Source organism: Cavia porcellus, unplaced genomic scaffold (genome assembly GCF_034190915.1).
Source record: "Cavia porcellus strain 051 isolate PalLab524CR breed Dunkin Hartley unplaced genomic scaffold, mCavPor4.1 scaffold_19, whole genome shotgun sequence".
Classification (NCBI taxonomy): domain Eukaryota; kingdom Metazoa; phylum Chordata; class Mammalia; order Rodentia; family Caviidae; genus Cavia; species Cavia porcellus.
The window spans coordinates 3715834-3743527 of NW_026947502.1; the positions used below are offsets into that span (position 1 = coordinate 3715834).

The 27694-nt window shown below is 37.7% G+C and overlaps 1 protein-coding gene and 1 non-coding gene across 19 annotated transcripts in view; both read right to left on the reverse strand.

Moving 5' to 3' along the window:
• Rapgef6 (Rap guanine nucleotide exchange factor 6) overlaps nt 1-27694 on the reverse strand; it is a 221301-nt gene that overhangs the window by 176625 nt on the left and 16982 nt on the right. For 17 of the 18 annotated variants that reach the window (XM_063230567.1, XM_063230557.1, XM_063230561.1 and 14 more), the window contains 2 exons: nt 2789-2859; nt 1350-1406 (listed from right to left, as the gene is read on the reverse strand). In XM_063230567.1, the coding sequence (XP_063086637.1) occupies nt 1350-1406; nt 2789-2859 (128 nt within the window). Of the gene's footprint in view, nt 1-1349; nt 1407-2788; nt 2862-27694 lie in introns of those variants that run through there. The other variant, XM_063230573.1, reaches the window with a different exon arrangement.
• LOC111755370 (small nucleolar RNA SNORA61) lies at nt 18935-19066 on the reverse strand. Its single transcript, XR_002789932.1, has one exon. It is a non-coding gene; the product is annotated as a small nucleolar RNA SNORA61 (small nucleolar RNA).

A 27694-nucleotide genomic window follows, 5' to 3' on the forward strand; every position in this document is an offset into this window, starting at 1 on the left:
GGAAAGATTGGGTTTTTTAAACAGAACATGAAAAATACTCATTGGGCTAGGAATGTAGCTCAGTGGCTCAGTGCCTTCCTGTCAAGCACAAGATCCTGAGTTCAATTCTCAGTACAAAAAAATAAAAAAATAAAAAATAAAAAGAAAGAAACAAAAGCAAGGGAAAAAGCTGAGGAAGTCAGAAATTTCCTTAAAAGATGCCAACAGTGTGTAAAGAAAAAAACTGCAGTGACTGAAGTATGTGAAGTACAATATACTCAATAAACAATCCTGATTCAGAATTCTTTAGAATTGTTACAAATTAATTGAAACAAGACAGGCAACTCAACAGAAAAATGGTCAAAAACATCAGTCACGATTTCCTTTGTCCAGAGTCTATAAAACATATGAAAATCATTTATCATCATTAGTAAATAAGAAAAATAAGTAAATAAAATCACAATAAGACAATGAAATAACCCAGCAAAACGGCTAAAATTTCAAAATAAGCAAACAAAAAACCCTGACAATTTTAAGGTTGTGAAACATGTAGAGCAATTGGAACTTACTATATATAAGCTAGTAGTTCCTAAAACTGGTACAACTATTATACAAAATTATAGGAATCTTCAAAAATTAAACATACAAACTTCCAATAATTCTATTCCTCAGCAGATGTCCAACAGCAATCAATAAAAAACAAACATGAATAAAGAACAAAAATGTCCACAGAAATTATTCACAATAGTAAAAATGTGGAAATAATGTACCTAGTAACAGTGGAACAGATAAAATCTGTTACTTTCACCAAAATGTATACCATACAGTGGTGAAAAAGAAGAAGTGAAAAACAGTAAAAGAACCTTACACAGATTTGTTTTGTTTTTTTTTGAGACAAGGTCTAGCTCAGCCTGGCCTTGAACTCACTTTGCAGTCTAGGCTTATCTCAAATTCACAGCAATCCTCCTGCTGCAGTCTCCCAAGTGCTGGGATTATAGTTATGCACTACCATGCCCAGTTTAGACAGACATTTACTAAGTAAAAGAAGCCAGATCAAAAGATTCCATCTCTTAACAATTTCAAAATGAGGCAAAAATAATCTCCGGTGACAGAATTAGAACTGATTACCTTTCCAAAACAGAGGTGACTAGGGTCCTCTGCAGAGCTGTTCTACTGTTTATTAGTAATGACAGTTACATAGGTATATATACTTATTAAACTTTGCTTTACCAGACACTTTTTGTATACTTCATAGTTTAAGAATGTAGCTCAATTTGTTTTATAGAAAGTGCACTAGAATAAATTTCAATGCCAAAAGTGAGAATTTAAACACAAAAGTCACAAATTTAAACTAATTATGCAAAACTTACCAAAAGAGGATCTGGTTGCCACTGTACCTCTCATAGCGTGCTCTTGCAGACATTAACCTAACAATTTAAAAAAGGAAATTTTTGAATGTTATTTTATTTTGAAAATTCTGTTAACTTCACATTTGGAAAAATTTATAATTTGTATTAATACTTTATTAAGGCAGCTAAGTAATATTAAATGGCATCACATAATACTCATATGTACATCATAAAGCCTGTTAATTCACACCAAATGTCTTTGTAATGAAAAAGTATGCCTTATCTGGTTCTCTACTGCATCGTAAGAACAGGCATGCCTATACAAAAAATAAAAATCTCTTGAACATACACATCTGCTTACATTAAACAAATGCTTTTAATACTACTAACAGCTCCATTTCTCAGTTTTCTTCTCTTTCTGATGTATTTGATATAGACTAACACATGAATTATATTACATAGAACATAGAATATAGTAAATCCCAAATAATATTGTTGGAATCTGGCCCATAATCAGAGACTTTAAAAATACTAAGGGAAAGCAACTAGGTAAAAGGTTCTTAGAAAGAGAACAGGTTTAATTAAAATTTTACATAAAATCACATATGGCATTCTAACATGTTTTCACAAATATAATCAAAAAAAGTAAGATAAGCAAGTCAGACACAGCCCACTTTTCAAAAATGGAAAATGAAGGTAAGAAAGTTTATGCGTTCTGTTCACAGAAACTTATATCCAATCAAGGGTCTTCCTCCTTCCACTTTAATATAAGACAGCATGCCCATCTTAAGCATCTGATATACTATCAATACAAACGACGAAACTAGATTACATTTTCACTAGTTAGCATACACTGAGTGCTGTACTTTGCTCTAGACACTTAATTCTCAAAACATGGCAACAAATATAACATTATCCTGACTTTATAGAAGACAAACTGCAGCTTAAATAATAGTACTTGCTTAAGATTTCATGGCTAAGAAAAAGTGAGGTAAGAAATGCAAAATTCCTATGTCTATCCTCTAGAAGTTCCTAAATGATTTGGCCCTGGCAATTACCTTTCCAAACTATTTTCCACAGCTTATACCCTTCTCACTATGTTCCAAATACCAAAACCCTGATTCTTGTCCTTGGCTCCTTTCTGTCATTCTGAGAGGTCTGCACTGATCATCTAAGATCACATAACTTTCTGGTTAGTTTACTTCACATCATCACGCTTTATTGTATTCACTGTGCTTATCGTTAAGGGATATTATATGCAATATTTATTGTCAGTGTTTATTCCAACTCCAAAATCATCTCCCACAAGATTACACATTTCAGGAATCTATGGATCTAAATTTAATTTGTATGTTTCAAGTGCTTCAAACAGTACAAAGAATATAAATAAGAGTTTAACAAATATTTAGTGAATGGAATAATTACACAGCATGAGCTCTTAAACCGTGCACCATACTTACCTAAGCTGATGTTCCCTGAGATTTGATAATATTTCCATTCCATGAAGATAAGAGTAAATAGTATTTAAATCCTATAAAATGAAAAAAGTTTTAATTATTTTTGAAATACATTTTAAAATGTTACCTTACAAATCTGTTTTTAAGCATAAAACCATTTATTATAGAACTGATAAACTATGAAACAGTCATGAAACCTCTGAGCTACAAAAGCTTTGAAAGGATAAGGAAGAGCTCCTTGCACTCACACAGGAACTCTTCTTCACCACTATCAGTGGCCTCTACTCAACAGCAGAAACTAAAAGCTCCTTACTGCATATTACTCTTCCTCCCTGCGCTCTCCTCCTCCTCTTTCAGTGGTACTGGGGATTGAACCAAACACACAACCACTTAGCTACATTCCTGGCTCTTTCTAAAATTTTTTTATTTTGAAGCAGAATCTCACTAAGTTGCTCGGGCTGGCCTTGAACTTGTGATTCTTTTGCCTCGACTCCCAAACAGCTGGAGTCTCAGGCATATGCCATCATGTCAATCTCACTATTTCCAAATAGATACAATGTTTTCTTCTTGGGAGACTAGAAAATATTTGAAAATGGTTAAGAGTATCTCTTGATTTCCTTTAGATTATGTAGTCTCAATTTTGGACATCCCAGAACTTTAAGAACCCTAGTTGACATCCTTTAGATGACTCAGCTTATCAATATTTCTCTTAAAACTTAACTGTGCAAAAGGATCTCCTTTGATCTAGAAGGTTAAGGCAGAATGATCTCAAGTTCAAGCCCATTCAGGCAACTTACTGACTTGACAGTATCTTCACATAAAAAGTCTTCTGAAAGGGCTGGCGATGCAGCTCAAAGTAAAGGCTCTAAATTCAATCTCCAGCAACAAAAAAAACGAGACTTTTTAAAGACGCTCAAGGTAATATAATCTACAAATAAACAAAAACCATGTGCAGTGGGATAATGCTACTATCTATTCTGAAACAGAATCTTTTTAAAACTTTTTTATTAGTACACATTTTTTTTTTTTTTTTTGGTCTTTTTCGTTTTTATCAGTACCAGGGATCGAACTCACGACTGCCTGCTTGCAAGGCAGGCACTTATGCGGCTGAGCTAAATCCCCAGCCCCCATTAGTACACATTTGTCACACATACTGATCACATTAACCACAGGGATTACCTACCTGTACATACCATAACTTAATTCTTTTCTTCCCCCATTCATCTCCTCGCCTTTTATACCCTCTTTCCCTTCCCACTTACAAAACCTTTGCTTCCATTTTTTCCTTCTCTTTTTTGTTTTTTCCTTTTCCCTTCCTTCCCTTCTTCTGTTTTCCCTTCCCACTTGGAATGGTTTTTTCCTACTTTCCAATATACTCCATTCTAGATATTTTTTTCAGAGTTAAAAACATCGTAACTTTACAACAACACAATTGGTAACAGCTAAATCTCAAAACGGCTTAGATACCTATCAATGAATGGATAAAGCAACTGTGTTTTTTATACACAATGGACTACTACTCTGCCATCAAGGATAAATTTAAAACACTAAGATAAATGCAGGTATACTTTTCAGTGAAATAAATCAAACATGTATGTTAAGATATTGTTTTTTTCTCTTATATGAGAAACCAGAGAGTCTTTTTGTAGCCCTCATTCAGATAAGTAGGTATAAACAACTCCAGGATACTAGTATGAGTTCAACCAAAGGACTGGTATAGCAGAAAGAGAAAGTGAAACAGTGTACATGCCTCAGAGAAAGGACACTGGTGCATGTGATAATAAATACAAGTTTAAAGTTCTCTTCATAAAATGTACTTCCTCATTTCCTTGTAAGGAACACCTTTATAATAAGGCAAACCACTCTCAAACACCCACACACTGAAATGCAACTTGCCAATTACCAGATGGTAACAAAGAAGAGAAACAAAAGCAACTAAGACAACCTGCTTTCCAACACGTTAATAATATAAGAAAATCGGCAATAAATCTTGATTCCAGAGATTATAACTGCCAATTAATCAGGACTGATTAAATGGGCAAACAGCTCTCTGTTACAGCCTTACTACAATTATAGTAAAAAAGATTTTTAAATGTATAAAGGATTACACAAGAAAACAATACTAAATGAGACAGGTCTAGAAAATTTTGGAAAATAGCAGATGAAGTGACTTACACAATAATGTTTATTTCCAAAGATGGCCCCAAAGCTACCTGTACCCTGAGAATACCAATGCTGCAAAGAAGCCCAAATTAGTTTCAGGGAAAAAAGAAAGGACCCGGGCACAAGGTATGTGATGCCATCGTAGGCCAGCCCACCTGCCAACTGAATGGTCTAAAAGAAGGATCCCAGTTGAATCTCTGTGAGGCAAAAGAACCAAACACTAGCTAAACTTGCTGCATGGCAAAAATAGAGTTCACGAAAAAAGTTCTGGGAGACATAAAAGAGCACAGAGTGTGACGATTTTTTTCAGTTTATGCTAACAGTAACCAAGAAACATCAGGCATGCAGAAGAGATACTTTTGAAAAACCATGCCAAAATGACCTGTCGCAGGAAGTACACAAATGGCATGACTGCGATGACCATGAGATGGGTGCACACAGGGCCAGCAGCACGAGCTCCCTCCGCACAAGGCCGTGTAGCTACGGGGATTCTTCAGTGTTCAAACCTGTCAGCAATAGAGACCAACCTAATGAGCTCCTGATACAAGTCTTCTCTTTGAGGAGAACAATTCATCATTAGGAAACAAGCAGGCTATGCCAGGTCCTTCCCATCTCAAAAGACCAAGGCAGTAGCTCATTCCTCTGGGATATAATATATATTTTGAATTTAGGTTTGTGTTTTCCACCTCAGAGCTGCAGCCAGGCCCACAATCTAGAGGCTTACAGAATACCTGAACCACAAGAATGAAATTTCACACATTAGCCAGGCGTGGTGGGCATGCCTATAATTCCAGCACTCAGGAGGCTGAGGCAAGGAGGATCAACATGCATAAGCAAGTTCAAGGCCAGCCTATATATAGTGAGACTGTCTCCAAAAAATATAAATAAAATAAAATAAAGACAAGTAAAAAAACAAAAGAAAAACAAATTCAACACAACAAAGTGTTCAACAACTGAAATCGGTTCATAGCAAAAGGGGTATGGAATATAATCCTGAAAGACAGTCTTGAATGCTATAATCCCAAATGCTAAAATTCTGAAAGATCGAAATCCCTAAAGTCTAAAATCCCAGAAGATAAAAACCTCAAAAATATATCTATAGAAAAACAATTTAGCTGGGTGTCGTGGTCCAGGCCACTCAGGAGGCTGAGGCAAGAGGACTGCTTTGCATTCAAGGCCTGCTTGGGCTACATAGCAAGTTTTAAGGACAAGCTGAACTACATAGTGGGATCCTGTTGTGAGAAAGAGAGACAGAGAAACAGAGAGCAATTTAAAAATTCTTTAAAAGAAATTTGCTTATATTCTTAAAAGCAGACTTACTTGAGAAATGTATAAAAAATACAACCAACATCAGTCTAAGAGGTTAAGGCAAGAGGATCACAAGTTCAAACCCAGCCTGGGCAAGTTAACAAGGTCCTGCGTGTGTGTGTGTGGGGGGGGGGGGAGGATTGGGGGTTAAGCATGTAGCTCAGAGGGAAGGCCCTAAATTAAAAACCCCAGAACTGCAAAGCAGAACAAAAAGTAACAAAATACCAGATTACTCCATAGGCCATTTATACAATCAAGCAGGCAATAATGATGCACCTATTTTTGTAAGAACACCTGTACTAAAAACCAAACCATATAAATATGTATCACTATGGTTGCTAATTGTACGCATCAAGTTTATAACTGCAGGTATCTCAAATACCATGACAGACAATCTAAATCTTTTGACACAATCAATCAAGAGCTGTGATGGTCATTAAAACATATGCACTTGCTCACACTAACATTTCAAGCATTTCACAAGTACATATCCAGCTGGGCAGGGAGGCATATGTCTGCAATCCCAGCATTTAGAAGGCTGAGGCAGGAGGACTGCCTGGAGTTCAAGGCCAGCCTGGGCTACACAGTAAATTCAAAGCCGGACTAGACTACAAAACAAGATTCTGTCTCAAATAAGTGCCTGCCCCCAACAAGAAAGAGTAAGAGCAGATCTACAAAAAGAACATTTCTTCACGTACTAAGGAAGTTTCAATGATTTTACAAACATGTATGATGCTAACACAAAAGTCAATGTAATACTAATATACTATCATTGAGCCAAATTTGCAAATATGAAATCAATTTAGAATTTTCCAAAACTCTACATAATTTAGACCTTCAGTGCTGGAAATGACATAAAGATGAAATACACAGAATAGCAAATTACTTAAAAATATTGCTGACAATTTAAAACAGAAAAAAAGTCAAAAATTCAAGAGCTAGAGATATGGTTCAGTGGTAGAGTTCTTGCTTTTCATGTACAAGGTGCCCTGGGTTCAACCCCCAGTGCCACAAAAAACCAAACCAAAACAAAAAAATTTGGGATTGATTATAGATAATTGCATAAGAGCTTACTGAGTGTCATAATCATCATATTCTGAAATCTTACACTGCAATGGAATACTTGCTTGCTTTAGGGGATGACTTTCACATTCATTTTCTACATGCTCATTATAATTATTACCTTTTTGTTTTTGCTTTTGTTTTTGACTGAGACAAGGTTTCCCTATGCAGTTCAGGTTGGTCTCAGACTCACAGCAATCCTGCTGCCTCAGCCTCCTGAGTGCTGGGATTATAGGCATGGGCCACTGCCCCCAGCTGCAATGCTCATTGTGAAATTCTTCCGTGAATCAAGCACTGGATGTGACCAATGCCTATCAGATCTTCCCACTATCTGCACCATCCTTTTACACTGTTGTGGGTAAGTAGAAATCCAGTCCACATGCAGTCAGATATAGATCACTAGGTCTGAACTTGCAAGTCTCCTGTCTCAGCCCCCCTAAATTAGGATTACAAGCGTATGCCCCTGTACTCAGGAGCCAAATTTTTAAAGTGAAGTTTTTCTCCACTGACTTACCATGTGGCCAATCCACTCACACAAAATTTTTAACAAATGCACTGGTTTAAATCAAAACAAGTCTTTATTAGTAACATTTTGAAGTTAACTTTTAGAATCTTTGATTCTATCTAATTCCAAGTCTGAAATGACAGCTTGAGGATTCAAGTATTTATTTTCTTCCATAAAGCCTATCAAACTAACAAGTGCTAACAAAGTACTTCTTTTTCAGTGATGATACATACATGAAAAGATAAATTCTAATATTTTCAGGTGCAAAAGGGGTATGAATTGTAAATATTTAATAAAGAAAACAAAAATAGTGGGGATGGCTTTGAAAGTTCATCCATTAGCCAAAGTGAAGCAAGCCCTAGTTTTCTATGTTAGGTTGATAGGTAAATATTAGAGGTTTAATTTCCTCCACAATCAAATCCCCAACCAAGAATAACTGTATCAATGTAGTTCCTAACAGTGGAGGAACCTCTGTTCCTATCAGCAACTGTCTTTGGATCAGGTCACAAAGTTTGAAATCTTTTTATTCTCCAATGTTGTATGGGTAAAGGGGCAGACACTGAATAGAACGGAAAATGCTCCAATCTTCCCCCTTCAAAACCTCCTCACACCCCTGAATTTGGTTACCGTGTTTAGGGGTGTGTGGGGGTGCGCTGGGATGGAACCTGGAGTCTCACACATGCTGGGCAAGGGTTCTACCAGCCTTCTACACCTACTCCTTTTACATATACCCCGGCCCCAATAGCTTTCAGGATATCAACGGTCAGGATTCTGGTATTTGAGCTTGTGTTTTGAGATCTTGAACAGTACTAGTACAGGAGTAAATTTATGACCACTAATCATAACACCTAGAAGTAGCTTGCTTTAATGCTGACACACTCTTCTGAAAACATAGCTGAAGTTTCAATATGAAAACAACATGAAAAAATGGGATTGGGCTGGGGATATGGCTTGGTGACACAGCGACTGCCTGGCAAGTGTGAAGTCGTGAATTCAATTCCTGCACCACCACCACCCCCAAAAAAGAAAAGAGAAAAGAAAAAACAGGCTTAACATTTTTTTAGGATGTAAAGTATAGTTCAAATCAGGGACCTAGATATGGTGCTACACAGCAGGAAGGATACAGGTGTTCATGAACCAATGCATCAAGTGAAAGTCATCCTTTTATCATGATTTCCAATGAGCCACTAAGGGCTTTGTGTTTCCCATTCCTGGAACTGTGGTGTGGGTTCTGCAGGCTTGGAGCTCCTGATTCCAAAAGGTATTTTGTATACTCTTGTTAGGGGACAGTGCATAAGTCAACTCCAGGGCCTAACAACCAGCACTCAAAAGGAATTGGCATTTATGCAGGGTTAACTGATCCTTGTTTCAGACAGTGATAGGGCTGCTTTATTTAATATGAAGGAGGAGGAACATGTGTGGATCCAGATGATCCACTTGGTCATTCCTTTACCGTATTATAACTGTAAACAGACAGATACAGGAGTATTAGCCTGAAAAGGATATCATTACCAAGGGTACAGACATTCCAGGAAAAATGATTTTTAATCACATCATTAGGAAAGACACTGAGATCTGTCTAAGTGAAGACACTGATATCTGCCTGTTTCCTTAAAATAAGAAAAATAAAATGTATAGTGGAAGAAGAGGATAAGTACCAGTTGCAATCTTGAGGTTACCCATAAAAATAGGGACTATAGTTCTTTCCACTGCCAACTCTCTTATCTCACTTCTCAGGAGTTTAGGGGAACCAAGAAGCAGGTGTTCCTTGCACCTTGAACCTGTGTGACTAAATGAATCTGTGTAAACTCAAGGGGCCTTAAAAATGTGCCACTCAGCTAAATACAGGGACTGTCACTGACAAAAGGCCTGTCACTGTGTCTGTAATTCATTATCATGCTTACATGGGAGTGGAGGTTCCCATGGGATACTCCCAGTGAATAAGCCTGCAGAGGCACTAATGCAGGCCTGTTCCGGGAGACAGAACTACTCTGATGGGCTCAAAGATTTCCCATCTGCTTTGACAAACGTTTACAGAATTGCACTGCAGTCTAAGGCTCTTCCATCCAACTTACTTTTCATCTATGCTTCAAAAGAATCACACTAGCATTCTGGTCTGACTGCTTTTCCAGCTCATTCTCCATTTTTACTCACAGGCATTTCCCCTAAAAAAATCTTCTGCATATCTAATGCTGGCTTGACACCTGCCTTTCCATGTTTTGCAGCACTGAGGTACAAAAAACCTTCTATACTTTTGCTGCATTTATTCGTAAGTACTTAAGATTTTTAAGGCGTCTAACTTCTTTGTTTTGTTTTTGGTCTTTTTGAGACAGGGTTTCACTGTGCATTGAGGCTGGCCTTGAACTTGCAGAGATCTTTCTGCCACAACCTCCCAAGTATGCTGGGATTACAGGCACGTGCCACCACATATGGCCTGAAACATTATGTGAGGTTTTTTTTTTGGGTGGGGGTCGTGGCTTACAGAAATCAATTGATACTACATATTAAATCTGAACCAAACAATTCTTCTAATAAATACACTTAATTCACATAGTAACTTCTTTTGGATTACATATAGTACCATCACCTGGAAATAAGTACAGTCTTATTTCTTCTTTTCTAATTCATCTATGTTTTAATCCCTTCTCTTGTTCAATTACATCAATGGAGACTTCCAAAAACTAGTCAAGAGTCAGTACAGTCTTATACAATCAGCCCTTCACACCTGTGGGCTCCACATCTGGGAATTCAAACAACTGTCAATTGAGATTATTCAAAAATACTCAAAAAAATGCATCATACATGTACATACTTTCTTCCTTGTCATTACTTCATAAACAATAAAGTATAATGTCTTTACATTTTACTAGGTATTGTAAGTAACCTAGCGATATTTCAAGTATATGGGAAGATGCCTAGGTCATAAGCACACTACTCCATGTAGTACAAGGGACTTAAGTAAGCATCTACAGATTTTGGCATCAAACATGGTCCTGTAATCAATCTCAAGGATACCAAGAGATAACTACTGAAAACACAGCTGTGTGGTCCTACCTTTTAAGTGAGGACTCATTATAACCCAGATAAACACACACAAAATTTTTACCCTGTGGAAATCAGTTTGTAATTTTTGACATGAAGACAATTTTGTTTCAGTGTTACAAGTTCTGAAAACTCTATAACACAAAGGTTACAATATGGCAAACGGAATCAACAACTGCCACAACCTGACCTACCAGGTAAAAGCAGGTACTCTTACTGTTAATGAGCACCAGAATTTTTTGTGAGACTCTCAACTAAATTTATGTCATATAATTTCTTTTGTTCATGATCACCAGAAATCTACAGAGGGGCTGGAGACTTAGCTCAGTGGCACAGCGCTTGCCTGGCACGTATGAGGTCCTGAGTTCAATTCCTGGTACCCTCAAAAAGAGAAAGAAACCTATGGAGAAAATCCATGAATATATGACATAGAATTAGGAGTTAACTTTTCAATATTTAAGTCTGAGTGAGAACATCACTCATTAAGTTTGAGTACATACAAGGTTCTTTACTGTGCAGCCTGAAAAGAGACTGACAAAATTTACTGCATGATTCTAAAAACCCTTCTTCAAGTATCTGAATCTTTGCTCAGTTATTTGCCCTTATTCCTGAAGATTAATTTGGACAAAAGAACATGTAGTTCCCTCCAACGTCTATCATGGTGACAGCATGGATCTGAACTGAAATATTAGTGTTATTCCTACCCAGGATCGACAATCTATAAAAGAGTGAGAAGGTAATAATCTGGGTTTTGTGGGATGTATGTTTTGTACCTCTTGGTACTATTTCTGCAGCATGCAAATAGCCACAGACAATAGTTAAATGAATGGGTGCAATCGTATTCTTATAAAATTTTATTTGTAAATAGCAATAGGCTAAGTTTGCCCTCAGACTATACTTTGGTAACTCCTGAAACATATGATCAAAAACATCTACTGATTAAGCCAAGCCACGAATGAACTGCTCTTTAGAGAATACCTTACCTTTTATTTTTGATAGTATTCTATCTCCCACCATGGAAACTGAAAACATCAGATTTTTTTTCCGCAGCTTCCCACACAATTAAAGCATGAACAAGTGCCCCAATAAGACACACTGATTTAGGGTCATAAAGACCCAGACTTAGATTAGAGCTAGTGATAACAAAAGCAAGAAATGCAGAATCTTTCACAGTTAGTGGTAGCAGCAAGGTCTCCCAACATAGGCAATGCTGAGTATAGCTACTTAGTAGTGCAAAGCTGTGTAAAAGTATTCGTGTCAAATCTGTAATAGAAAAGTGTGGATCATGGTAACAGCGCAAAACCTATTTCTCCAGTAATTCAAGCAATTCTGTAGTTACCCAAAATATTTAATAAATTCCTTTTCTTTTGGGTGTAGTGGTACACACCTGTCATCTCAGCACTCAAGAGGCTAGGCTGGAGGATCAATGCTGCTTTGAGGCTGATGTGGGCTAAACAGTAAATTCAAGATCACCCTGAACTATAACAAGAGCCTCTCTCAAAAAACATAAATAAACATAATTTTGAGTAAAATAAAACAGACACACAAGCTTAAATACTGTATGCCATTTCTCATTTGAGTGAGACAAAGTACTACCAAAGAGAATGATAAAAGATCAAAAGAAAGGGACAAGAGGATGGATCGCTCACAGTAGGGAAGAGGACCAAGGGAACAAAGGAAGGATGAGGAGGAGGGGAAGGGAAAACAAGTAGAACAAAGATCTACCATATTCAGGAGCCTAACGACCTCAATGGATGTAAATACTAGACACAGTAACATGAGCTACGATTAATAATATCAACAAGAAAGAAAAATGGGAAAGAGAACTGAAAGAAGAGGGAGGGAAGTGGAACAGTATTTTTAAAAAAAGCTATAGTACATACATGTATCCATTCCCCAAGATGACTAAACTGCATGAACTGAAAACATATACTTAAAACAAAACAAACAAAACCACATAAATTCTCTTTCTTTAAATCTGCTAGAATTGAATTTTGTTACACATGAGGAAAAATTTTGTTGAGACCCTGAACCAGCACCATCACCATCTCTTGGAAAGTCAGTCCCTACCCTAGAATCTGAGGAGGATCCAGTAAGTCCCAAAACCACTGGTATATACAGGCAGGCTCTATCTCATACTATATGATCTATCTGGTAACCTACAACAGAGAATGGAAACCAGCACTAAGTTTGGTAAATCATTCATAATTTTGAGGGGTACAAAGTTTGAGGGTCACAAATAGCCTTCACAAATGGCAGAAGAGAATCTCCCAGAACAAAGACAAGTGTAGGGACAAGCTGACATTTTCTTTCCCATAATGGAGGTGATTTAGCATTTGTTTGCAACGATAGCAAAGAGTACTGATTCTACAGTGCTAGGTTGTGTGACTCTGAATCATGATATGTCATCCTGAATGGACTAGCAAATGCCTAGCAGATTGGTAAATCACAAGTCTGGGTGTATATGTGGATAACTGGTATGAAAGGCCACAAACTGAGGAGTAAAGATCTACCCTGGATGTGGGTGGCAACAACCAATAGACTGAGATAGAATATAAAAGGGTGAAAAGGAAGAAATGTGCCCATTTTGAAGAGCTCTGTCTTGAGCGGTATGTCTTTTGCTGCTGTCATCTTTGGACCACTCGTCTCCAGGTCTCTGGCTTCTTCAGCTTTCCAATGCAGACTCTCACTCTTGCTAATGACTCTCCAGCAAGTTTTCAAGCCTTCTGCATCCTTGATACATCCTGTTCTGCTGTTTGCATCCTCTTGGCCAAGCAGCTAATGGATCCTTATAACTCTCCAGTGCATAGATAGCCACTGTGAACTCTCTACCTGATTCTGCAGGCCTCACTAATAAATCCCCTACCACAATTACACACACAGACGGTCTATTGGTTCTACTGCTCTAGAGAACCCTAACCGACATAGCTTGGAAAGGAGTTTCTTGCAGTTTTAGTGCCAATTACCTATGAGACAAGGTTGAGGTACTGCAACATCTAACTAGGCTTTTGATGTAAGATCAGTAACAGAAAAGCTCCTTAAGCCCTATCAGCAACAATAGGGAGGGATAATGAAGGTAGAAGAAAGGACACTAATAGAAGTAGACCAAAGTTTTACAGACAATTCTTGGCAGTTACAAATTTCCATGCCAGATTCAGGGGAGTGCTAATCATTTACACCGAGGGAACATGAAATCTACTTTACAGAGCCTGAAAAAGGTAAGCTGGGAGGAAGAAAGAAAACTATGTATGATACTGTGACATGACAGATTAGTAAATGTATTTCTCCAAAAGCAACAACAAAATACCACAGCAATTACCCGTGGGTATTAGAAGAAAAGGTCAGCTTAGGATAAGAAATAAAATAATGGGTTCCACCGGGAGAAAAAGGAAACTGAGGAAGTACTGGTGATTCAAAACAGTCACAAACTGACCAACAATATTCCAGCCAACAACCCACTACTGCATGTATGATGGTGGCTACATAAGACTAACACAGATGAAAATGTCCTGTCTAGTGATTCTATAGCTGTAATAATGAAGTATAACGCATTAGTTCTCTCTGTGATGATTCTGGAGTTTAAAAAACCTATTGTGCTGACAGTCCTTTAAAAGTACAATACATACAATTATAGTACATTAATGCTTGATAATGATAATACCTGTTATTGGTGTATTTATTATACTTTACTTTTTACTGTTAAAAAGTATACTCCTACTTACATACCAAAAAAAAGTCTACTGTGCAATGACACGCCATGTTGCACCGACAGAGGCCTCATACATCTCAAGTTTACCATTGCATCAAGGGACCACAGCAAGTGAGACCATCTAAGTTTGTGTAAGTATCTTCTTTATGATGTTCCAGCAACCATAAAATTGCCAAATAATGCATTTCTCAGAACACAGTTCCATTGTTAACCAATGCTTGACTGTACCTCCAAATGCAGATCAAACACCCTCTCGTTACTGTCATTCCTGGGAGTGAAGCTGGAAGCAGAAACCTCTACCATCGTAAAGCAGAGCGGCTTTCCTTTTAGATCTTTCACAAAAATCTGTATCTGTAGCATTCATTATAAATTTATTCCATGGCCTCTCAATGTCATTGCTAAGTAAAGCAGTTAAATGATACGTGCAGCCCTATATATGTGAGTAGTTGATGATTCTTTAAACATATATTTCTAAATAAACAGGCTGGGATTTTTAACCCCTTCATTAGATTGTGCCAAGCAATGTGCTGCTTTTAAAACACCTGTCTCCCAATTCTGTTTATTATGATTCTACAGATACTTAGAAAACTAACAAAACTTGAAAAACTCAGACATTTAGAGAAATTATGCACTGTATTGTGGCATAATATCTAAAACTTAGTGTATTTCTCATCTGTTATATGCTTAATTCATTATATACAACTTTCAACAATACATCAAGCATCCAAAACCTTCACTAGCCAAAAAACTTTACTCTGTCTCTTTTCTACCTATAAAACAAGCCCATTCTAGGAATTTTAATGATGAAAAAAAACTCTCAGAATAATTCCTAAGGTCAGTAAAGATACAATTTCACCATACACACATTCTGCAGGGTTTTTTATAATGAGAAATTATGATAAAGAATCATCTCCAAATCATTTGAAAGTAGCCTAACAATGCAATTAAAATTATGGACTCTGAAACAAAACGCCAAGCAACAATTTAACCAAAGTGAAAGATCTGTACAATAAAAAATACAAAACTCTGATGAAAGAAATTGAAGAGTACAAAAAATGTAAAGACATCCTGTGCTAAAAGCACCAAGAAAAATGAGACACTTAGGAATCAAACTAAAAATGAAGTGAAAATGATAACATGCCCCTTTTCCTGGACAGACAGAACAAATATAGTGAAAATGGCCATACTTCCAAAACTATTACACAGATTTAATGCAATTCCAATCACCAGAAACCAATCGAGGGCCCGGGGGTTTAGCTCAGCAACACAAGTGCCTGCCTGGCCAAGTGCTAGGTTGCAAGTTTGATCCCTGTTATCAAAATAACAAAAACAAAAACAAACTCCCAAAAACCAATCATACACCTTGTAGAACTAGAGAAACAGTCCTAAAGTTCATATGGAACCAGTAGAGACCTAGAATAGTCCAAGCAATTCTAGACAACAAGGGCAAGACAGGGAACATTACAATTCCTGATTTGAAGTTATGTTACAAAGCTACCATGATAAAAACAGCATGATACTGGCAAAGAAACAGATCGGAGGATTAATAGAAGATGTCGAAACAATTCCAACCAAACTTGACTATCTTATTTTTTTGTTTTCTTTTGTATCTGTTTTGTTTTTGTTTGAGGCAGGATCTCACTTGGTAGTTCAAGATGGGCCTCAAACTCATGGCAGTGGTCCTGCCTCAGCCCCCTAAGTGCTAGGATTACAGGTTTACATCACCATTCCCAGTTAGGTTACCTTATTTTTGACATACACCTTCATTGGAAGAAATACAATCTCTTTAATAAATGGTACTGGGAAAACTGGCTTTCCACAAGCTGAAGATTAAACCTGTACCTATATCTCTCACAATGCATTAAACTAAAATCTAAATGGATAAAAGACCTAAATGAAAAAACAGAAGGTAGAATAGGTAAAACTCCTAAAGACAAAGGTCACAGAGAAAGACTTTACTGTATGAATGAAACAAAATTAGTCACAAAAAAAATGTTACAAAGAATCAAGGACTGGAATCACATCAATTAAAAACCTTTTGTGTAGCAACTGAGTGAAGAGATAACCCACAGAAAGGGGGAAAATATCTTATTCCAGCTATTTCACAAGCAACTAACATCTGAAATACATAAAGAACTTGAAAAATGAGACCCCTCCATCCAAATTTAAAGATCCAACTAAAAAATGGGCATTTGAAATGAACACTCCTCAAATGAAGAAATACAGCCAGCCAATAAATAAGCGAAAAAAAATTTCAGAATGGCTGTGCATTTGAGAAATACAAATTAAAACAACATTTACATCTCAATTTACTCCAGAAAGAATGGCTATCAAGAAACTTAACCAATAATTAATGCTGGCCAGGTGTGGGAGGAAAAGGAATCTTTTTTCCATTATGTAAATTAATATGGAGTTTCCTCAAAAAACCAAAACTACAAAGTTCCACTGGACTCAGTTATTCCCCTTCTAGGTATCTTTCCAACAGAGTTAAAAGTATCATATCAAAGAGATGTATGTATACTCACGTTTATAGCAGCAAGATTTATTATAGCTAAATCTTGGAAACAGCCCATACTGCCATCAACAGATAAATGAATAAAGAAAATGTATTTATATACAATGGTGTACTATTCTGCCTTCTAAAGAAGGATAAATGATCCATTTTTGGGTAAATAAATGTACCCCAAGACCATAATTTTAAGTGAAATAAATGAGACACACACTTTTAAATATCATATTGTTTCTCTTATATGAGAAACCCAAAGGGTAAATAAGAAGTAAAGAAGGAAAGATACTATTGGGAAATAGGAAGAACATGTTCAAATGGAAAATAAGGGAAGTGGGGGAGAAGGAAGGGAAGGAAAGAAAAGGGATTTTTAAAAAAATAAAAAGGAGAAAATAGAAACAAAGTTTGTATAAATACAGAAAGGAAGAATGGCTGAAGTGAGAGAAAGGAACAGAGAAAAATAATTAGGATACACGGGCAAATACAAAGTCCCTACAACGAATGCAATCATTATGTACAGCAAATATGTACTAATAAAAATAAAAATTAAGAGCCACCATGAGGGACACTTCCTACCAATAAGTAGTGCAAGTTGGGAGAGGCAGCAGTCAGCCTCGTGAGAAGGAGAAGCCAGCCCTGCTCCTGTATGCACACCAGCTATCATGGGGGATGCTTCCTGCCAGTAACCAGTGTGGGCCAGGAGAGGCAGCAGCTGGCCCCACCATCACACACATACTAGCACTATCAGGGAGCTTTCTGCAGGTAGCCAGCTGGAGCTGGGAAAAGCAGCAGCCAGTCCCACATCAGCACATCCACTAGCCACCATTGGGTACCGGTAGCCAGCAATAGACAGGAGAACCAATCAGTACACACTTCAGAGAAATCATAGACAATGTGGAAAGTGTCTGCGACCCCAGAGCCCGCTTGCCCAGAAGAACCCAGAAAAATGTCAATATGAAGAAGCAAAAGGTAGTCTCTAGTCTTCAACCCATGCAGAGCAAGTCCAGGAGATGTAAATATAGAAGAGACTGGAAGCCACAGACTTGAAGTTTCTAAAGTGATGGCAACTGAAATAAAGAAACAACTTCATGAGGCTATGAAAGCAATTAGATCACAAATGCTATCACAGGTAAAAGAAAAAATGAACCTAATATAAGAATTGCTGAGCCTATCTAAAGAAGACAGATTAAAAAAAAAAAAAGAGGCGCATAGGAAAATGACGGAAACCCTGAATGAACAATATAAGAAAGATTTAAAATGCATGAAACAGACTTAAAGAGATATCCAGGAAATAAAGCACTACATTGAAAGCTGGCAAAACTACTTGAAAGAAACTGAAGATAAACTTTAAGACCTTGCAGACAAGTTTGCAGCTAACAATTGTGAAAGGAAAGATCTCTTAAAAATAAACAAGGAACCAGGAAATAACAATTCAATGGTTGCAAGACAATACACAAAAAGAAGAATTACAGAGTGATAGGTGTCAGCAAGAAGGCAGGGGTCTGTTATTTATAGAGCAGCAGGAAATTTCCCAAGCATAGCAAAAGGACCTGACATGCAGACAAGTGAGGCATATAACACTCAGCTAGCCATAACCAAAATAAAACACCCAGACATATAATAATCAAGATCCCAGAAACTCAGCACAAAAATAGAATATTAAAAGCTATTAAGAAAAAACAATTCACCTATAAAGGAAAACTCACCAGAATCACAGCAGACTTCTCAACACAAATCATAAAGTCATGAAGAGTGAAGTATTTTAAATCCTGAAAGAACTTCCAATCCAGACTGATGTACTCTACAAAACTATCTTTCAAAATTTTTTTTTCCTTTTTTCATTTTTTTTTTCAGCCCTGTTTGAAACTAGCCCACCAGCAGTATACCAGACTATAAGGCCGTGAGGCTAGCTTCAGCATTCCTTTCCCTCCTTTAACGACCACCAAGACCAGTGTTTAGATCCGATGGGAAAGGGAACCGGATGGTCTCTCTTTCAAAATTAATGGAGAAACAAGATACTACTATGACAAAGAACAACTGAAGGAATTCATGACTACAAAACCAACCCTACGAAGAATACTGAAGAACATTCCAAAGAGAAAGAAAAATGACCACAGTGCCCGGAATAGCTGCAGAGGGGGACTGCCAAGCAGGGCAAGCAATTGAATGGAGGGGAAAAGTAGGAAAACAGCAAGGCAGAGATGAGCCAGTGCATGTTGGCTGTGAAACGGTTGCTGGCCCGGACGGGACACTTTAGCCAGGAAAAGCCTCAGCCGGAATTAGGGAGCTCCTGTCTCCCCTGCCCCTAGGGATTTACCTGTAGCCCTATACCCCTGCGCTTAGTAACCTACCTCTGGCGCCAAACGTGTGCCAATGGGCTACCTGTGCATCCCTAATACCCCTTAGGGTCCACCCCAGACAGAGGCTACTTATGTGCCTCACTCCACATGTTCCAGAGTGTGTGTGTTCCAGAGAGTGATCGCTGGCCCGGGGTGGAGATGCTGCGCCCCAGGGGCCGGGGGGTCTCTCCCCACATTCCCAAAATAAAGGTTACTTATATTTTATACTTCTTATCTTTTCAGCCACCACCGCCGCCCACTCCTTCCCCTCTCCCTTTCTCAGACCTAACAGGCTGTAACCATTAATAGAGGTGGCTTCAATTCACCAATAAAAAGAAATACAGGCAGAGTGGATAACGAGACAGGACCTATCAATATGCTTTATACAAAACATATGTTTAACACAAAAGGAACAAGAGCTAAGGAAGTCAGGTGAGAGATCACAATGCCTGTGTAGTATAAAATGAAAAAAAAATGTATTGAAGAAAGTGAAGAGAGAGTGGCCTGTGTCATCAAGGAGTGAATGTGGAAAAAGATGCCTCCTACTTGGGGCAGGAAGAGAAAATATGGTTCAGGTCTTCATTTTAATATCCACTATGATGAAACCCACAGCTGAGCAACATCCCACAACCCGAGCCACCAGGCCAACACTAATAGTTTGACCTGCTGGAACTGTGTTAGGCCAGGCATTTCCATTGCCTGCTTCCACTGCCCCTTCTTTAAGTTTAAGCAGCAGAAAGTGAAACAAACTCCATCTGCTGGAGGTCATGAAAGCTAACACAGGGCTTTGTCAGCTTAATGCCTGATGTATCATATTAAAGTTCCCTCAGTACATGGGCCAGACCTCACAAAGATTCTACCTAGCTCCAGCAATCAGATGGAGACTTGCAGACAGATGGTAAATATCCAAGCTTCAGCCTGTCTCATGTCCAGCCTTGGTCTGGGCCTAAGGCACATTTGCCTTCTCCTCTTAAGAGAGGGCAGGTCTCTAGAGCTATATGACTAAGCTGTAATGCAGCCTGGCATCAATTTTGATGGCCACAAGACTACCCTCACCGCCAACCCACTAACCATGCACAGCTCACAAGGCTCTACATGTAACTCCAGTGCAAACGACTCAAACTTTGGCTTGCATCACTAACTGTTGTGGTGATCTCAGTGCAACGAAGACTGTGAAGGTTCTTCGAAGTTATGACTCAGGTGTGACCCACCTCAGATGTGACCCACCTCAGCACTAGCCTAAAGGGCCAAGGGACTAATTGGTTAGACCAAGAGTCCACCTCAGTAACAGGCAGCCCGTATCAGTGTGGCCCTTGATCCTACCCCAGTGTGTTGTGCTGTCTTGGGAAGCTACAGATTGAGTGTGACAAAATTTGGTGCCACTAGTAGCCAAAGGTGTGACCAGCCTGGGGCCGGTCCATTTGTATCAAATGCTGAAAACTACTGGTGGCTGGTTGATCACAGGCTACAGGAAAGGGCTTGCAACGATGGACACGAGAGGCTTGTAGGAACAGACTAGTCTTTCTAGGCATTCTCTTGACTGTTCCAGAGCCAACGTACCAATAGTCTACCTGAGTCAAATCTGGGCTTGAACAGCCCTCTAGTACTGAAAAAAAGCTAATATACTAAAGTTACTATGTTGGTGACAACACACTAGGAGCAGATTTCAAGCAAATATGAACCTGGGTTCCATCCAGTGCTGGAAACAATGCAAATGACTATAGGCTTAGATAAAGTGAACTGTTTATAATTTCTGCAAAGACACGCAAAAACATAGATTAGGAAAACTGGAATACTTAATCTTTCAATACCCAGATAATTCTACATGCCAATAAGCATTAAGAGCTTTCAGGAAACCACAACCTTATCTAAGAGTCAAAATAAAGAAACCTTATCAGGGAGCAGTAAGAATGAAAGAACACTGACAGAGAATTTAAAAAAAATTTGTGTGTGTGTGTGTGTGTGTGTGTGTTTTTGATGTTAGGGATTGAACCTTAGGATCTCATGCAGTGTTAGGCAAACATTCTACCACTGAAATATATCCTGAAACCTAAAACAGTTTTTGAAATGAAACCAAATCAGCTGAAAGAAAACATAGACAAACATTTCAATACTTACACAAACATAACAAAGAGATGGAAGCAATTTTAAAAAATCTAACAGAACTCCTCTAGCTGAAAAATACACAGCAAAATTAAAAACATGATAGCAGGCATCATACTAGGTAGCTTTAAAACAAAGAATTACTGAGTTTAAATACAGACTATTTGAGCCAGACATAATGGTACACACCTGTAATCGCAACTATTTAGGAGGCTAAGTTGGAAGAACTGTAAGTTCAAGGCCAGCCTGGGCAAATTAGTAATACTCTGTCTCAAAATAAAATTGAATTAAAAAGGATCCTTGGTACAATGCTTACCTGCCATCTGTGAGACCCTAGGCTTAAGCCTCAGTACTGGACTACATGGTAGGGGAGAGGAGCTATCTGAAACAACACAACTGAAAGAGAAAAAATTTAAAAAGAAATTAAGGTCCACAATAAAAAAAAAATCTATACTAAAGCACGTAAGAATAAAGATCCCAGAATTTCAACAGAAGAGCAAAAAAACTGAAAGTTTTTTGAGAAAAGAAACAAATTACCTATAAAGGAAAGTTCTTTGGAATCACAGCTGACTTCACAACACAAACTCTCAAGTCAACAAGAGCTTACAGTGAAGTATTTCAAGTCCTAAAGGAATACAAACTTCAACCCAGACTGATATACTTTCCACAAGTATCTTTTTCAAAACTGATGGAGAAAAAAGGTACCTCTGCCATGTCCTGTGCATCTCTCAGAGTTCCTGGGGGAAAGGATGGCCAAAGGATGGAGAAATAAATATAAGACACAATGTAAGACAATATACAGAAAGATGAGGTCAGGTGGAATCCTCTCTCTAGATAGGAGGAAAGGAATCACTATGTCATGTGACACCCCTTTGCTTAACTAGCTCCCCTCACACCCTGTGTTCTCTGGGATGGAACACTTGTTTGTCTGGGGTGCTCCCTGCCCTCAGGGTGCTTCTTGTGCATTTCTTACTCTTCAGTGTATGAAAGATCACTAGCTCAGCCACTCCCAACATTCCTCCATGACGAAGAACACCTAAGGAAATTCCTGAACACCAAACCTGCCCTGAAAATGTTCTGAGAACACTCTAGAAAGATAACAAGGATTACAACTAACATGAAGCCCAATAGAATGAATCTACCGGGCAAGGCAAGAAATTAAAAAGAAGAGGAAAAAAGGTACCTAACAACAGGAAACCAACAGAGAAGGTTAAGTCAATATGTACCAGTTATATCTATCAATGTCAATGATTTCAATTCACCAATAAAAGAAACAGCACTTTTGCAGCACTTAGGAAGTGAGTCCAGGACATTGTGCTTGGTAGGCACATACTCTACCACTGAGCTACATCCTAGCCCTGTTTTGTTTTGCAACAGACTCTCATTAAGTTGCCAGCTGGCCTTCAATTTGGCACCCTGTTGCCTCAGCTTCCTGATTAGTTGGGAGTACAGGAGTATGCAACCAGCCCAGCTCAAGTTACCTTTTTACAAGACTTTGTATTTGTTTTTGCCAGTTACTGATAATGTCCTGAACCTCTTTAAATTGACTTTGTGTTTAAGGTTTTATGAATTTAAACTGTAGACTTGCATGAGAGATGGGTTGTGGTTCTGAATTCTCAGGTGGAAGGTTTTTTATTTGGTTGCTCCCCTCTGTTAGTATCAGGCAAGTTATCTTCATGTCCCCTTCTGCTTACACCCTGCTCATCTCTTCTAATTAGATTATAGCTATTTGGGACTGGCTGTATGAGTGGATCTCCTGTTGGATTTTCTAATTTGGGAAGATTATTTTCTCCAATTTCTCTTATTGCTCTGAATCATCAAACTGAAACGCTTTCATGTTTATAAAGTTTTATTTTTAAAATTTTCACATAGTTTTTAACACAACACTTAAACATTTATATATGATATTTTAGTTGTATTTAGTTAGAACTTTTTGAGGACATTTAATTATTTACACTCATGCAAATAAGTCATTTTTCTCTATTTGATATTCCTAATATTTTGAAATTTAGATATTTTCTAAGGTTAACTTACATTTCTACTTTGAAAGCCCCTTTTTTTTTTAACTCTTTGATTTTGCTCATTAGTGGTAGATAGTAAAATTAAGAATCATTTAATATTGGACTTTCATTAAAACTATTTCATCTTGGGGAAGATGCCAGAGTGTTAAGCAACAGAGAAGACAGCCTATCTGAGAGACAGCATCTAGACAAAGGAATATACCATCATGAGGAAAGCAAGAAGGAAGTGGATCCTTTGGACCCAGGAAGAGTCTGAGATCTGAATTGAAGCCCACTGAAAGAGTAAAAAGAAAAACTTCAACAAAGAAGGTGGCAGTAGCTGGAGACATATGGTCATGGGGACTATGGTGGCTGGCAACCCAGAGGCCTCTGCAGGGAGACCTGGCAGTGGAGGGGAGCGGCAGACATGGAGGACTGTACTGTCTGGGGGTGAGTGCAGAGGACTCCGTCCTCTGTTAGGAGAGAACAACTGGCTGGGAGCCATTTTGGACTCAGGCAGGATAAGCCCAGAACCAAAATTGCTACTGGCTTCCTCCAGCAGCTCCTAGCTGAGCACAGACCCGTAGAAACTGCTTGTACTGCAGCGAGCCCAATGAATCTGGTCTCGGGGCGGGCCTGCTAAGGCTATTATCTGTCATAAAGCACCTCCTGGCCTGTTGTGGGTTACAGTGGTACAATTCAGGATACTGTCTCCACAGGCTGTCTGCTAGTGAGTCCAGAGAGAATCCTGGAAGTGGACTATTTTCTTTTTTTGGTTTTGTTTTGTTTTTCTTTTCTTATTTATTTTGTTCTGTTTAAGAGATGAGAAGACACTTAAACAAGACACAGCCTCAGACAACTAATTCACCAAAGGCAAACCCAGTGGGCAGTAAGGCCGGAAATCTGAAACCCCCCACTAGGTATGAAGTGGTAACAAAGCAATTGAATAAGGCTCTGGAAAAAATGAATCGGAAATAATCTCTCAAATAACTACAGAGATTACTAAAATACACACCATGCTTAGTGATGTTAGAGCAAACAGAGACCAAAAAAATAGACAAGCTTAAGCAACTTATGGAAGCTCAGCATAGAAAAGAAATGGAATCCATATAGCAGATTCATGCAAATATCCAGGAGAATAAAAACTCCAGTGAAAGTATTCAAAGCTGATTAGAACAACGTGAGGACAGGGTCTCAGATATTGAAGACAGGCTTGCAGTAGTGACCAGGAAAAGAAGAATTTCTCAAAACTAGCAAGGGACTATGAGAAATCAATCTACCAGTCGCTAGATGACGTGAAAAAGAATAACTTGAGGTTAATTGAAGTTAATGAACAAGCAGGAGATACCACAGGTGACATTAAAAACATCTTAAGACACTGTGACAGAAAACTCTCCTGACAGAGAAAAAGAATTTGACGTACACAAATAAGTGAAACACAGAGACTCCAATTAGCAATGTTAAAAAAAATTAAATCTGCATCCAGGCATGTCCTAGTCAAGATTCCAGAAATTCAATACAAGAATAGAATCTTAAAAGCTGTTGGGGAAAGAAACAAATCAGCTCTAAAGGAAAGCCCATCAGAATGACTGCTGACTTCTCAGCACAAACTCTCAGGTCAAGGAGAGCCTGAAATGGTCCAAGTTCTAAAGGAAAACAACTTTCAATACAGACTGATGTATCCTGCAAAACTATCATTTAAAATTGATGGAGAAATGAGATACTTCCAAAACAAAGAACATGAGGAAATTTATGACCACCAAACCAGCACTCCAAAATGTTCTGAAGGTTATTCTAGAAAGAGATGGTAAGGACTACAACTTCATGAACCTCAACAGAAGGAATCCACCAGGAAAGGCAAACAATTAGAGGGATGGAAAAGTGGGGGTGGGGGCAGGGGAGCCAATAATAGGAACATAATATGACAAGAGTAAGTCAAAACGTTATCAGTTTTAACCATTAATGTTAATGCTCTCAATTCACCAGTCAATGGACAAACTGGCAAAATGGATCAATAAGCAAGATCCAACAATATGATGCATACAAGAAACACATTAGGGGCTGGGGAATTTAGCTCAGCGGCATAAGTGCCTGCCTTGCAAGCAGGTGGTCATGAGTTCAATCCCTGGTACCGATAAAAAAAAAAAAAAAAAGAAAGAAAGAAAGAAAAGAAACACATTAAATTCAAAAAGAAATTCATAGACAAACTCAAAGGATGGAAAACAATACTCTATGCAACAGAAACCCAGAAAATAACTACACAGATTACCAAAATACACACCATGCTTAGTGATACACCCAGGGGTAGCTATTCTATTTGTAGACGAAGTGGATTTCAAGCCAAGACTGATTAACAGAGACAAAGAAGGCCACTACATCCTTGTGAAGAGAACAAATGAAGAACTGATATCATAAATATATATGTATCAAATATCAGTGCACCCACGAATATACAGCAAATATTAACAGACATGAAAAGTCATTTAAACACAAAGACAATTGAAATGGGGAACCTCAATATACTACTGTCAAAACTAGACAAAAAATTCAACAATGAAATATTAGAACTGAACCAAAGTTTTGGACAAATGGACTTTGTAGATGTCTGCAAAGTATTCCATCCAGTACCACCAGAATACACATTTGTCTCAGCTTTACCAGGGATGTTCTCCAAAACAGACAACATACTAGTTCACAGAACATGCTTAAGTAAATGCAAACGAACTGAAATTATCTCATGCATGTAGTAAGACTACAGTGCAACGAAAATGGAAATCAGTAGCGAAAGAAGCCACAAGAACTTCATATATACATGGAAATTAAACACCATCCTCCTGAACAACCAATAGGTCATAGATAAAATTAAAGAAGAAATTAGAGAGCAATCAACACTTACATCAAAAAAGTAGAAAGATCTCAAACCAATTATTGCAGCTCAATGAATCCAAAAAAGGGGGAGGGGATAAAAAAAAAGAAACCCAACCCTGAATTACAACAAAAGAAATATCAGAAGAGAAAAAAAGTGAAGTAGAGTCTAAAAAAAGTAATAAACAGCTGGCTCCCTGAAAAAATAAACAAAATAAATCTTTAGGTAGACTAAAAAAGAGAAGGCAAAAATTCACAGATGAAAAGAGACATTATAACTGTCACCACAAAAATACAAACAAATTATTATACACAACTATGTTAAGTGAAGTAAAGTTGGTACTGAAAGATAAGCGCCACATGATTTCATACATGTAGATGCTAAAAAAGTTGGTGTCATGGAAGATGAGAGTGGAATGGTGTTTACCAGAGCTAAAGAGAATGTACAGAAGAGAAGGATGGGAGAGAACAGGAATAGGGAACTGTAATCAATGAGTAGTCAGTTGTAGTTTGCTAAGAGCAAGACATTCCAGGGGCTGGGGATTTAGCTCAGCGGCATAAGCGCCTGCCTTGCAAGCAGGCAGTCGTGAGTTCGATCCCCGGTACCGATAAAAAGACAAAAAAAAAAAAAGAAGACATTCCAGGGTGCTATTATTAGCAAAGTAGTGTGACTACAGGTAATGACAATTTATTACATAACACACACACTTCTAAGAAAGGATTTTGAATGTTTTCACTATAAAGACACAAACATTTAAGAAGACAGATTACCGTGGTTTAAATATTACATATATATACATGTATTGAAACATATGTAGGTAAGTACAATGTTTATGTATTCACTTAAAATTTTTTAAAAACTTGAATCCGCCTATGAAGTAGGTATGACCTCATGACATGTACAATTTTTATATATCAATGTAAATATATTAAAAAATCCACAAAAATATTTATCAACTGTGTAACAGGAATGACAAAATATTTTTGGACAATAATTCAATTAAATGCTTATAAAATACCTTGCACAGAGAGTCTCACATAGATAATTTCATAGTACAAATGGATAATACAACTAAAGATTAATTTACATCTAGCAGACTACTTAAACCATTTTAAAATTTAATCCAGTTTTGTCTGGTGTCCCATTTTTGGAACATCACAAACAATGGAACATAATAAGCATTTTTCTTTTTAAATTCTTGTTCCTTAAATTTTTCTACATAACATGAATTTCATGCAAAAAAATTAAAAAACTGCAATCGCAATCTTTAGCATAAATTGGTTAAACTATCCCCAATTTAACACAT